Source organism: Nannobrachium achirus (assembly GCF_963921795.1).
Source record: "Nannobrachium achirus genome assembly, chromosome: 14".
NCBI lineage: Eukaryota > Metazoa > Chordata > Actinopteri > Myctophiformes > Myctophidae > Nannobrachium > Nannobrachium achirus.
Window position 1 is genome coordinate 30,904,386 of NC_137821.1, and position 13,034 is coordinate 30,917,419.

The 13,034-nt window shown below is 44.1% G+C and overlaps 1 protein-coding gene across 1 annotated transcript in view; it reads right to left on the reverse strand.

The window, feature by feature from the left end:
* Positions 1–1,145: 1,145 nt before the first annotated feature.
* The window catches only part of hdlbpb (high density lipoprotein binding protein b), a 41,118-nt gene continuing 29,229 nt past the window's right edge, over positions 1,146–13,034 (reverse strand). Inside the window, exons 17-27 of the mRNA XM_080742002.1 lie at positions 12,619–12,840; positions 11,500–11,721; positions 10,584–10,728; positions 10,093–10,220; positions 9,716–9,820; positions 7,852–7,986; positions 6,835–6,978; positions 5,319–5,498; positions 3,617–3,733; positions 3,296–3,451; positions 1,146–2,949 (exon numbers count right to left, since the gene is read on the reverse strand). Of these exons, the coding sequence (XP_080598128.1) occupies positions 2,857–2,949; positions 3,296–3,451; positions 3,617–3,733; positions 5,319–5,498; positions 6,835–6,978; positions 7,852–7,986; positions 9,716–9,820; positions 10,093–10,220; positions 10,584–10,728; positions 11,500–11,721; positions 12,619–12,840 (1,647 nt within the window). The 3' untranslated portion in view covers positions 1,146–2,856. The remainder of the gene's footprint in view (positions 2,950–3,295; positions 3,452–3,616; positions 3,734–5,318; positions 5,499–6,834; positions 6,979–7,851; positions 7,987–9,715; positions 9,821–10,092; positions 10,221–10,583; positions 10,729–11,499; positions 11,722–12,618; positions 12,841–13,034) is intronic.

A 13,034-nucleotide genomic window follows, 5' to 3' on the forward strand; every position in this document is an offset into this window, starting at 1 on the left:
CAAAACCGGAAATGGAACGTAATTTTTCATTGTGCAAATGGCCCATCTCTACAAGCTCAGAACACATCATGTGTTGTGAGATTGTAGATTGGCTATTTTTACTACTTCAGCTTGATGATCTTGTAGGGGCATTATTAATAAAGAAAAACATACAAAGTTGAAATATGGAGTTAAAGGACAACTTCTTTTTACAATAAGGGTTCATATTTTAGATTGTAATTAGAGAAAAGAAAAGATGAGTGTTAAAATCTTTTTTATTTACTGCTTTCTATCGTTTTAGTGATTTAAACTTTTTTGATTTCAATGGGTGGCGGCATGCGTACAAGTGGCTAAATATGACTTTTTAGACAAAATAAGCCCATTCCCAAGATGCACAGCAATCTTTCATGGGGCAGATGTGACTTATGGGGGATAGTAGTGTTACTGTACATAGTAATAAAGAAATCGCCGGCTTATTGTGTCTAAAAAGACATATTTAGCCACTAAAATCTCAATTGCTAAAATGGCTAAAACGATAGAAAGCAGTAAATGAAAACACTTAACACCCATCTTTTCTCTAATTACAATCTAAAATATGGACCCTTGTTGTAAAAAAAAAAAGGTTTCTGCATGACAGCGACGATATGCAACCTTTTGTCTCATCTCAGCCAGGATGTACTTTCAGTCACAGAGGGGTCAACAAAGAGACGGCAACTGTCAACTGAAAGTTGTGCATGAGATGCTAGTCCTGAAATTTCCCTTCCGGGTATCAATAAAAGTTTTACTTTTGTCTCAGATGAATGAGCTTGTCTGCCCTTCCCAAGCCTAAATGGGGACATTTCAGTCCAACTTCATAGTCCCACAACGAGGGGGGGAATTATTATCTGCTTGATCATCGTCACTGTCGGGCAGAAACCTTGTATCTCCAAGTTTCAAATTTGTTTTTTTCGTAAAGCAAAGCCCTGCTTCATCACACAAGACTGTCGCACAGGGCTAGTGAAAATAGCATATCTACAAGCACACAACGCCTCGCGGTGCGAGGCGTTGTGTGCTTGTAGATCGGGCTACAGGCCACACCACACCAGCCTGGATATTTTAAGTGGTACCAAGTATTTGCAGTCCTGTTGATTTCTATAGATGGTTACCAGGGTCCCATTATTTCCAGGTCCTTCCTGCTCATTTAAGTCTACAGGCACATGGAAGCTGGAATTCAGTAGATTGAATTCTGGCTCACCAAAATACAGTAGTTTAACAATGGGGCACAAGATGTTTTTACATGTATAGTATTTTGCATTCATTTGTGAAAAAAGAAAACGGTGATGAGGGGCATTAACAAAATCACTAGCCTACAAAAGCAAATGCTTCAGTGCACTGTGATAAACTGAAAGAGGGTAGTCTCTCAAGCCAGACTATCTTTTCCACAATCTTCGAATGCTACAGAGTCCGTAATTCCACCGGGTAAGTGTTGAGAACAGGAAGCTCTCATCTCAATTTCTGCTAAGCACCTAGCAAGCTATCTAGCACCTAGCTTTGACTAATTTGTTTTCCAGTAGGTTACATAGCCTAATAGAATAGTTTAAATTCCATGTGACATCCGCTTTATTTTATTTTTCAGAGCTTCTTAAGTACAGACTGTTAAGCAGCAGCATTCCAAAATTGTGTGAGCCAGCTTACACGTTTCGGTCTGTCTTGAGAGAATAGAAAGATGAAAACCTTGAAACGAAGAATTCCACCAAAACAAGACAACAGGCAAACAACTGCCAGACTATAGAGAATACCAGAGTTTGGTTGAGCTTCATTCAAATGGACACCTTACTTGCACACAGTCTTTCAAAGATGCCAGAAACCAACAATGGAAAAAATCCACACAAGTTAAAAAAATAGCGAGAAGTTCTTTGTACACCTCAACGCAACAACAGATCACATATTCCCCAACAAGTATTTTACACTCCCTTGAAAAGTAAGGTTAAAAGCATCAAGCTACAATAAGTGCTTTATAAAAATGCAATATCACAGAAGTTCAAATAAAATGGCTTCTTAACAAATAAATAAATAAATAGTAAGACAAAACAAAACAACCATTATTACAAATAATTGTGAGACTTTTACATCTTTTGACTTGTGAAACAAAAGCTACGTAGAAGCAACAATGGAAGCCATTGTGCTTAATAAATACAGGAACTACAAACACTTAATGGGTGCAAGACTTCTCCGAGAACCACTGCCCTCCACGCCTTAGCTGTTGTATTACACATCTCTGGACTAACGACAAAACAGCTTTTTAAAAACACGGTAAAACAACCAACCTTTTTTTATGCTCTTGCACAGTAAAACATTGACCCCACCTCCCCACCCCATTCTGTTATAAGCTTAAAAAGATCAAGACTGCATTGTTAGCCAGGATAAAATCCCAGCCACCCATCCCCCACCCACGGGGACATAAGAGCTGGTTCTCTCCGATTCCTCTTTGCTTGGTTCCGATTAATTGGACAGCTTAACATCTGTACAGCACTGGAGTGAGGGGGAGCATTTGGTGGGTGGGCATTGGCAGTCGGAGGGGGGGGGGGAGTTGGAACATGGTCTAAAAAGAGTTTCAATTCGGTCGGTCATGTGGCCAAGAGGCGGAGTGGGATAGCAGAAGTACGATGAGCGTCTGTAGGAGCTATCTTCTTCTCTTGAGAGACTGGTGGAGAATCCTCACTGTGGCTGGTTACGGGGGGCGTGGGGCAGCAGTTAACAGACACACAGGGAGGGGGAGAGATTGAAGAGATAGAAGGGGAAAGGAGGGGTGAGCAGCGATTTTGTCCAGTGTTCTTCTTTTCTTGTCAGTCTCCTACTACCATGCAGCGCTGTTGACTTCCCCAGGCAGAGCTGTTCTCAGAACTTCTTGGGCCCCCAGGCAGACGTCTGTTTCGGGGCCACACCTGTACCAAAGGTGGGGAAATCCTCTGCGCTGCTCATGTCAGGAGCCTGGGAGGGATAAACAAGTTACGTCACAAGACGTGCTGATCACTACAGTATCTGGCACCAGGTCATCCATACAGTACAGAGTACAGAGTAAATATCCCTTATTGTTTCCTACAATGCATTTTTTTCTTTCTTTTTTTGTCTTAATGGGTTTAGTGAAAATAGCCGATATACAAGCACACAAAGAATCGCAACTCATTGTAGTTTGGTTCCTGGGGAGACATAAAATGTGTCTTTTCTCTTTTGGGTCTCGAGGTTATTCAAATGTAGGTGCATGAGGGGAAAACGGCGATGCCCACTGACCACAGCGTACATTATTCAATTATTATGCACAAAGGAGGTTGCCCACCTTGTTTCCCGGCACGTTCCACGGTGCGTCGCGCACCACAAAGCCCTTGGCAGGTCCGCCGCTGCCGTCGTCGCTTCCACCTCCTCCCCCTCCGCCGTAACGAGACGGAGGCTTCATGTAAGCTGCCATGGTCTCTGTCTCCGTCACACTCAGCATCTGGGGAGAGATGGACAAAGCTCAAAACTGATGTCTCGTCCAAGTTTATTGTAGTTAACAAAAACTAACAAAATAACGGAAACGGAAATTGTCTGGGGGCAAAAAAATTAAAAAAGGCACCCATTGTGTTAAGGGGAGACCTTAATACATAGTAAATTGACTCACATATTCCTCCTCCAGGTTGAGGAGGTGGTCTATGGCGTTGTCCACAGTCTCTGGCAGGCCTGTCACGGTCACCTTGTCTGGCTCATCAGAGCCTGGCTGAGGAAACCGAATGTCCACCTGTACAGAGGAGGGAGACAGGATCAGTGTAGTATTCAGATTGCAAATGGTACATTTATAATAATATAGCAGCGTTTTGTATCCAAAGCCACTGCCTCCCCATATTAGTGTGCACAGGAGCTGGACTTAAGTTGATGAATGAAATTAAAATTATATGTATTTATGAAATGCAACATTGCACAATGAAACATTGAACAATGCAACACCCCCTTTTCTTATCATTTTTCACCAAATTGCTATTTTGATTCTTTATCCAGCCCCTCAGAACTGTCACAAAGTGACATTCCCTCTGTCAACCAGAGCTCGCCGATTGAACCAGCGCTGTTTTTTAAGAGAAAGAAGAAGAATTTACCTACGTCCTCCCACAAGGGAAATTCAGTTTTCAGCTTAACCCAGCTGACCCCCAGTGCTTCGCACAAGGCGCACGGGGAGGGGAGCAGTGATAGCTGGAGCGGGGAATCGTACCTGCGACCTCTGGGACCTCCGGAGTCCTTGGTGTGGACACTAACCACTCAGCTATCACTGCTTTTAGTCTTAATAATGTGGTCAACTTTGGTCAAAATGACAGCTGGCAACCAGAGGGTTTTCAGAGTCAAGGTCAGATGCCATAAAAACTGCCTGAGGCCAATGCCCCCAGTTCCGAGAGACACTGAGTTCAGAGCTCTGTGTGTGTGTGTTTGTGTGTGTGTTTTTGTCTGACCATGAGAAGACTGAGTGGGGTGACTTTGGAAGCAGCCTGTAGGCTGCCTACCCAAGTTTCGCTAGAAATGGTACTGGTATTTTCTGTGCTATCTTTCTATTGGCTAGGCAAAAAAACTGAAGCTTTTTATTTTGTGGGAAAGACGCACTTTCTCAATTTTCTCATATGTAGCTATAGTTGGAACAAGGTAAAACCACACCTGTTGCAACATCATCTATTATTGGATTCAGAACTAAAAACCTGCATCTAATGTGGCTATATTGAGATCCCTTTTAAACCAGCAACACCACTACTGTACGGTTTTATACATTTTCAGTAGTTTTATGCAGATGTATATTTTATACATAGCATATTATGTTTTTTAAAGCAATTTAATCTGCACACAAAGTACAAGCTCCATTTTCCCACAGCCACTTCAAAACAGAAATAATAATACAAGTTAATGTGCGCATGCTGGCAAGGAAAGATAAAAGCTAGGGCTGTCACGACTCACGATATGACATTTTACATGACGATTAATTGTCATTCAAATAATTGGCGATTAGCGATTTAATTGTGTTTTTGTCGTTGATAATTACATTTCTGTTTGGCTTTTAGGCTTTGAAGTTGCATATGGTAGATATGATACATAACATAAATATACAAAGAAATTACTGACATATTTGACAACTTTATACTTAAAAAAGAACATTGATAGTGGAAATAGCCGATCTACAATGCGACGCGTTGTGAGCTTGTAGATCTGCTATTTCCACTATTTTTGACATGGAAACGATTATGACGATTATGAAAAATAATCACGATTATGTCAAATAATCACGATTAGACGATTATGTAATAATTGTGACAGCCCTAATAAAAGCCAACACACAGCGCTGGCCCAACCTTGAAGTCCTCCATGAGCTTGCGGATGGCCTTGCCGCGGGCGCCGATGATGCGGGCGTGGGTGCGCGGGTCCAGGTGAACGTCTTGGCTCACCATGTCCTGCAGCTCTGCCACCAGCTGCTGGATGGCCTGCCGCGCCTCCTCTGCGTTCCGCTCATAGCCCGAGATCACTATCACATCCTGGGAGGAGGGGTCCACACACCAGGAGGAGCGTGAGGGGTCCACACACCAGGAGGAGCGTGAGGGGGAAATGTATGGACGTAAATGGGAGGAGAGGGGGGGGTGGGGGGACGGACGGACATGGAATGGAAAGAGGAAAGAAGGAAAAGTCAGTGGGAAGGCACTGTTATAGAAAGTACATTTATACTCATATTACAGTACTTTATGACTAGTAAGACGCGTCAGGGCGACATGCGACCTAGGTCGCGCCAATTCTTGGCCATCTGGCCAGTGATGTTTACTGGACCAGTTACCCCTGGTACCCATATATGGAGAGCCATGTACTGTATATGGAGATATGCTGTGAGATCCCAAACATGCTTAAGCCCTTTGCACACAGGCGTGTTTATCCACACGGATAAAACGGACAGTTTCATTTTTTTAAAGAAAACAATGATTCTCTACGACCTCATGCACACCGGATCCGAATTAGACGTGCGACGAGTGGCTGCGGCCGTGCGTTTTTTTCTCGATCGAACCCAGTTCGATTCGTGCGTCTTGTCGCATGCGGTAAAAAACTCATCACTCCTTTCCTTTTGGGATCCGCAGCACCGATTCCGCACAGCATTGCACACCAAATCCAAAGCATTTTATTCATGCAGCAAACGAAAAAACGCAACTGTCCTATGTGCAAAGTGCTTTACTCAGTTATTCGTTGTGAAAGTCCTATGATGTCTATGACATCTGACATCATACCCTTTTATGCCCATACATGGAGATCCCTGTCTATAGAACCAGCCGTTAGTGTGGTATGTGGCCGATGTGGTCTCCATATATGGGCATTCCCATATGAAGTCCTGTTAGATACTGTATGGGCTTGATATTGATGACAATGGGTATGCGGTCAGGCTTAGGCCTGGCTCAGGGAGGAGGACGCCCCTGCCGTGCAGAGTCCATCATGGAAAGGCTGTATATGATTTACTTTAATACTGTATTGCATTTTATTTTTGTATTGTGATGTTGTTTTATGCTTGGACCCCAGGAAGAATAGTCTCCACTACGGTGTAGACTAATGGGGTCCTTAATAAACTAAACTAAACTAAACATCAGGGAACTCCATATATGGGCATAAAAGGGTTTCTGTTAGTGTGACATCACTATATATATCGTAGATCTGCGATTTTAGGCCAAAGTTATGGACACTCAGAATATGGACACTAGGGTTCAAGTGGTTAATATAAAAAAAGGAGAAAATAAGTTTCTATCACACAAAGATTTGGAGGACCCCCCTGTAGTAACTCTGAGGACCCCCCCCCCCTAGGGATCCTGGACCCCTGCAATAAACTCTCTGGCCAACCTGCTGCTCGTCTCCTTTGTCAGGGAACTGGATGCTGACGTCGTGATCCTTCCTGATCTGAGAGATGACCGCTCCCTTGCGGCCAATGATCTTAGGATGGAACTTGGGATCCACAGACATGGTCACCTTGAAGCTGCGCAGGGCCTGGGCAGAGATATGGCACATCAACGTTAAAACAATTAAAAAGTAATAATTAAATAAATCACATACAGTACATACAGGATAAAGTGCGTAAGGCATGGACGAAAATGCAGCTCTAAGTATTAACCACTGATTGAAGTGGTTAAACCAGTGGTTCTCAAACTTGGGGTCGAGGCAATTTATTTTGTGGGGTCCCCAGATGATTAGCTTAATGTCATTTCTTTTCTTCTCACTCAATGGTAAACAAACCAACACACAGTATAAGTGTAAGTGTATACATACATGCACATTTATAAAGTGGCAATTTAAGGATTTTCAAGACCAAACTGGCCAAACTGGCAAATATTAAGTAAGCAAGAGGCGGACAGGTGAAAATAGACGATCTACATGCTCACAACGCCTCGCAATGCGAGGCGTTGTGAGATCTGCTATTTGCTATTTTCACAATATTTATCTGTGGAACCGAGTCACATAAAATTCACAATTCCAAGTGCTTGTCATGGTGGGGGGTCCCCAGTTCAAATATGTTTATTTTGGGGGTCACGGCCTTATGAAGAGAAGGCTTTTGCACACCCAGTTCCTCTCTAGCAGGTGCGTGGGTAACAAAACATTCGGGAGGAGATCTGACGAGGGTAGACAGATACAGATAGACCCGCACACTGCCGCTTGTCCGTTTCAGAGAATGTATTAAATATAGAGCAACGTTTTGGTCGTGAAATCCGAAACGTTGCAAGGGTCACGGCCTAAAAAGGGTTGAGAACCCCTGGCTTAAACAAACCATTCAGATTTGGTAAATGCCATGTTGCTCTTGTCGATTGTGTGTGCGTGCGTATGTGCGTGCGTGCGTGTGTGTGTGTGTGTGTATGTATCAGTCACCCTGTCCTCCTGCTCAGCCTGCAGTTCTTTGACTCTCTCCAGTAGACCCAGCTTGGCTCGCTCCACGTTGGCCACCTGACCGCTCACCCGGATCACGTCCCACTGCTGCTCTGGCTGAGGCACCCAGATGCTCACCTTCACGCACACACGTGCAAACAAACACGGACGCACGCACGCATGCACGCACGCACGCACGCACGCACGCACGCACGCACGCACACACACACACACACAATAACAAAAGTCATTTATGTCACCTTGAACCAACTCCCTTCTCCTCCTGTCCTGTGTGTTTCATCCAGAGTTCGAGTTATGTGGGAGCCAGTAGGGGCTTAGCTCCCATAGTTAAAGTCTGGGACCCCATAGTCAACAACCCCCTTTGGGGTCTCTTTTTTTCTAAGTGTGTATTTTTTTTTTTTTTTTTTCGTTTTATTTTTTTTTATGTTCCATTGGAAGAATTTATATTATTTATGTTAACTAGATATACTAAATAAACATGTTAGACAGTAAGACTAAACAATGACATCACACCGTTTAATCCTACTATTAATTTTATTATTATAAATCAGGCGCATTTAATGTGGGGTGTGAGTCTTCCTTTACCGTCCGGGTTATAACACACTCGCTGCAATGGTTCCTACTTCCTACCTTTCCCCTAACCTCGCCTACCAGGCTTTCTTTCCCCATAAGCTAGGAACCACTGCGTCGAGTGTCTGTTCTAGCCACGGCCCGGACGGCAAAGGAAGGCGGACACTCGGACAGCAACAAACAACCAAACAACGCTGTCTTGTGAGCAAGACTGTAGCCTGTGCCCGTGACATTGTTTTTTTTAGTAAATAAATATGAACCCGACCCGCCTTGTTTTGAGAAAGAAAAATACCCATTTTAGCCGACTTTATGCTACCAGAACGGGAACTTTTGGCTGGATGGCTCAGAGCTCAGATCATCAGATGGAGGAATTGGGAACTGGAGGCTGAGCAATAATGGTGAGTTAATATGAACAGAAAAGACTGCCTGGAGTTGTCAACATAGCCAATGTGAAGCCCGAATTAATATTGTGAAAGGAAAAATATGATTTAATATAGGAAATACCCGTTTTAGCCGACTTTATATCCGCGAAATACCCGATTTAATATGATTTAATATAGGAAAGTACCCGTTTTAGGCGACTTTATATCCGCAATTACCCGATTTTGCGAAGGGCCCCCAGAGCTATGGGAGCCCTATTCTGGCGGCGCCGAACTCGATCACTGGTTTCATCTGTAATTAATTAATTAAAACAAAACAAAAACATATTTTGTAATTACAGTAACAAAAATGTTTTATCGTTTAACTGCAACGCTGCAACACAGGAGGGCATGTAGCCTCGCGTAGCCAGGCTTACTCATCTGCGAAGAGAAAAGCCTGGTCAAGATATGAAGCAGAGAGAGTTCTAGGAGGTGGGGCTGAATTTTCCCGGAAGTTTTTTTTTTTTTTAACAATGCGGTGTCCCTGCAAACGTATTCCCTGCTGAAATAAATCTGTTCTACTTCTCCCACTTCGTCGGTTGCACTCGCAATAAACAATATACAATATACAAACTAAAACATCGATTCGGACAACATTACACCTACTGTATTAAGAGCGAGTTAAGAGCTACAATCATTGTGTTTGTTTCGCTGGGGAATGTAAACAGACCCGCACCAAAAGACGTAACTTCCGCTAAACGCAGCACTTCCGCCACTTCAGCTAGAACCAACCGGATGTCATATCTTGCCCAGGGAGGAGGGCGTGAATCAGTTATGGAGGACGAGTTCAGCATTTCTTCACTTTGGCCAGAAGATGGCACCAGAGGCAGCATCGCTTCACTGGCACGCACACTGACCTCATATTCCTCCATCATCTTCCTGATGCCACTGCCCTTCTGCCCGATGATGTACCGATGGAGCTCATACGACACCTCCACGTCTTCTGTTATGGGTACCAGCGCCTAGAGAAAGAGAGAGAGACACACACACAGAGAGAGAGAGAGAGACAGAGAGAGAGTGGTGTGTGGGGTTGGGGGGGAGTGAGAGAATGAGGAGCGGCAACGATGAAGGGAGCAGAATCAGCAGATGATAAAAGAAAAACAGAAAAAAAATAACTGAATTTGGTGCTGAGCCTGGCGTCGGTAACGTGAATGAAGAACGAAGCAGAAGCCTCACAACAATGGCAAAACAACAAGCTCTTGTGTTTCCTGAGCGGGGCTGAAAGTGAGCGTACCAGCAGTGCAGCCTTGGCCAGCTCGCACCTCTCCGACTTCCCAGAGATGGTGATGAGGTCACACTTGCGGGGGACAAACTCTGCGTCCGGACCGGCCTCGCCGTTCTCCTGAGACGGCGCCTCTTGACCTTTGGAATGTGAGCGGTTGAATCCCACAGTTAAACTTTACCACTGCTGCTTTAAACCTTATCCCTAAACTCTTTAGCCATTTTTCACTATTTTGAAAATCATTTTTGAAATATTGAAATAGCTGCTCTACAAGCTCACAACGTGTCAATGTAGATCGATAGAAAATACGTTCGGTGAACTATCCCTTTAATATTTAGTCAGTGATAATTTTGCAACTTTGCATGGCATATAAAGTATATCAGAATCACTTTGTTTTCGTCTCAAGTGCACTAAATGGAACTGCCTTGTATGACAGGTGTTATTTGACACATTTTGATGCTCATGCAGGCTTGCGTTGCACGCTGTGAACCTGCGTGTTGTACCTGCTGTGTTGCTGTCGTCTCTCTCTGGGAACTTGATCTGCACCTCGTGCTCTCTGGTGATGTGCTGAATGCGGCAACCCTTAGGCCCCATGACGGCCCGGTGATACCGCTGGGGGATGCCAACCTCCACACACACCTGGGACTCCTGCAGCACAACAATGGAGGAAAAGAGAGTCTGAGTGAGATAACGGTGGCGCTTAACATCACACACACACATACACACACACACACACACACACCAAACACATGTCCAGTTTAGTGTAGTGTCTGGCTAACCTGCGAAAAGGATGATTAACTTAAAGGGCCACTTCACCTCTGGGACAACCCGATCTTATTTTATTGTTGTTTGGGACACGATCAACAAAATCCTGAGTTCTTTTTTGTGTTCAATCTGTGTTTTTAGATATTTTACTATTTCAGCATGTACTAGTGATGCGTTTTGCATCATATGATGCAAAACGCATCACTGATTACTCAGGATTGTGTTGATCGTGTCCCAAACAACAATAAAATAAGATGGGGTTGTCCCAGAGGTGAAGTGGCCCTTTAATGTGCAACATTGTTTTCTCTCTTAACAGTAAACAAACCAACATAAAGTTAAATTTATAGAGGGTATATGCACATTTCTAAAGTGACCATTTAAAGACTTTTTAATACCTCTAAAATGACAAATTAAACATTGTCCAAATTGTCAAATATTAGAGGCAGAAATTGTGAAAATAGCTGATCTACATGCTCACAACGCCTCGCAACGCTATGAGCATGTAGATCTGCTATTTTCACAATAGAACCATGTTATACAAAATGTAACGCATCAACTCTTAGTGCTCGTCAGGGTGGTGGAGGGGTCCCCAGTTAAAATATGATTATTTTGGGGGGTCGCGGCCTGAAAAGGTTGAGAACCACTGGTTCATACCAGGTCCAGGATGATCTCCTGGATGCGTCTCTTGGCCGCCTCCACGCAGTCCCTGGCCCCCTTCAGAGTGACCCGCTGGCTCTGCTGGGCTCCGGTCCGGGGGAAGCTGACCGCCACTCCTCCGTACTCCTCCGCCAGCTCCCGCAGCACCTGGCCCCGCCGGCACACGAAGTGGCGGTGGTGACGCGGCTCCACCGCCATGCTGTCCTCCACCACGTCGTCCTGGAGAGGAGGAGGAGGAGGAGTGGGGTGGGGTGGGGGAGAATACGGGAACGGCAGGAGAGGAAGGGGGACAAAGTGTAATACACGTTATTTATTATGTAACGTTTCGTGATTTAACCCATTTTTTATGCCTAGAATTATTGAATGCTTTTAACCAGTGAAAAATAGCAGATATACAAGCTCACAGCGCGCGCTGCGAGCTTGTAGATCTTCTATTTTTGAAAAAGTCGTGAAGATGTGTGCAAATCTTTGAATATATGTATTTTCAAAGCGAAAGTTTGTAACTCAAATTTTGCTTCTGGGTGGTCCCTGGAACTAAATATTTTGAGATGGGGTCCGTGGCCAAATAAATATCATTTTGGGGGTCCTTAACATGAAAAAGTTTGAGAACCACTGACATAGTAGGCTCTCAAGAACAGACTAACTGAGCTCCAGTTGAAGTGAAAAGGACCTTTTCTTTGACGATGGCTAGCCAGATTGCTGACATAGAAACAAAAATAGCAGATCTACAAGCTCGCAGCGCGGCTTAGTACCCGTTCTAAATGGGTAAAGGAGTAGTTCACCCCTAACATGACTTTTTCTATTGATTACTCATGCCATGGAGAATAGAGTTCAATAATATTTCTTTGTATTTGTCGCATTCCTAAGACGATAATATGATTACAATAAATGTACCCCCATTGATTACGGTCCCCATCCGGTATCAATGGGGGAACATTTTTTGTCTTAGGAATGGGACAAATACAAAAAATTGTCTTGGCATGAGTAAACAATAAAAAAAAAAGGGTTACAAATGTTTACTTTAAAAATGAGATTTTCAAAGATTTGCACACATTGTCATGATTTAAAAAAAAATAGCTGATCTACATCTTAAAACAGCGATTCAGAGACAGCTACCAGGTTTTTGACCAGCGTCTCCAGTTCCTTCTGGGCGAGCAGCACGGCCTCCTCCCTCCCCACGATGGTGATGAGCTCCTGCTCCGTGTCGTCCGGCGACGGGAAGATGATGCGCGCGCCCGTCCTGTCCCGCACGCGCCTGATGTTGGCCCCGCCGCGGCCTATCAGGAACTTGTGGTACTCTGGCTTGGCCTGCAGCTCGGCTGTGAAGTTGTTGACTTGCTGCAAGTGGAAGAAGACAACGAACAGTGCTAATTATTAGGGGTGTAACGATACATTTTAATAGCGATACGATATGCATCACGATACATGGTTGACGATACGATACATGGACGATATCGGTTGCTTCATGGCGATACGATTCGATTCAATGATTTAAAATCGATATAGTAACTATTTTGCAAAGAAATTAAATC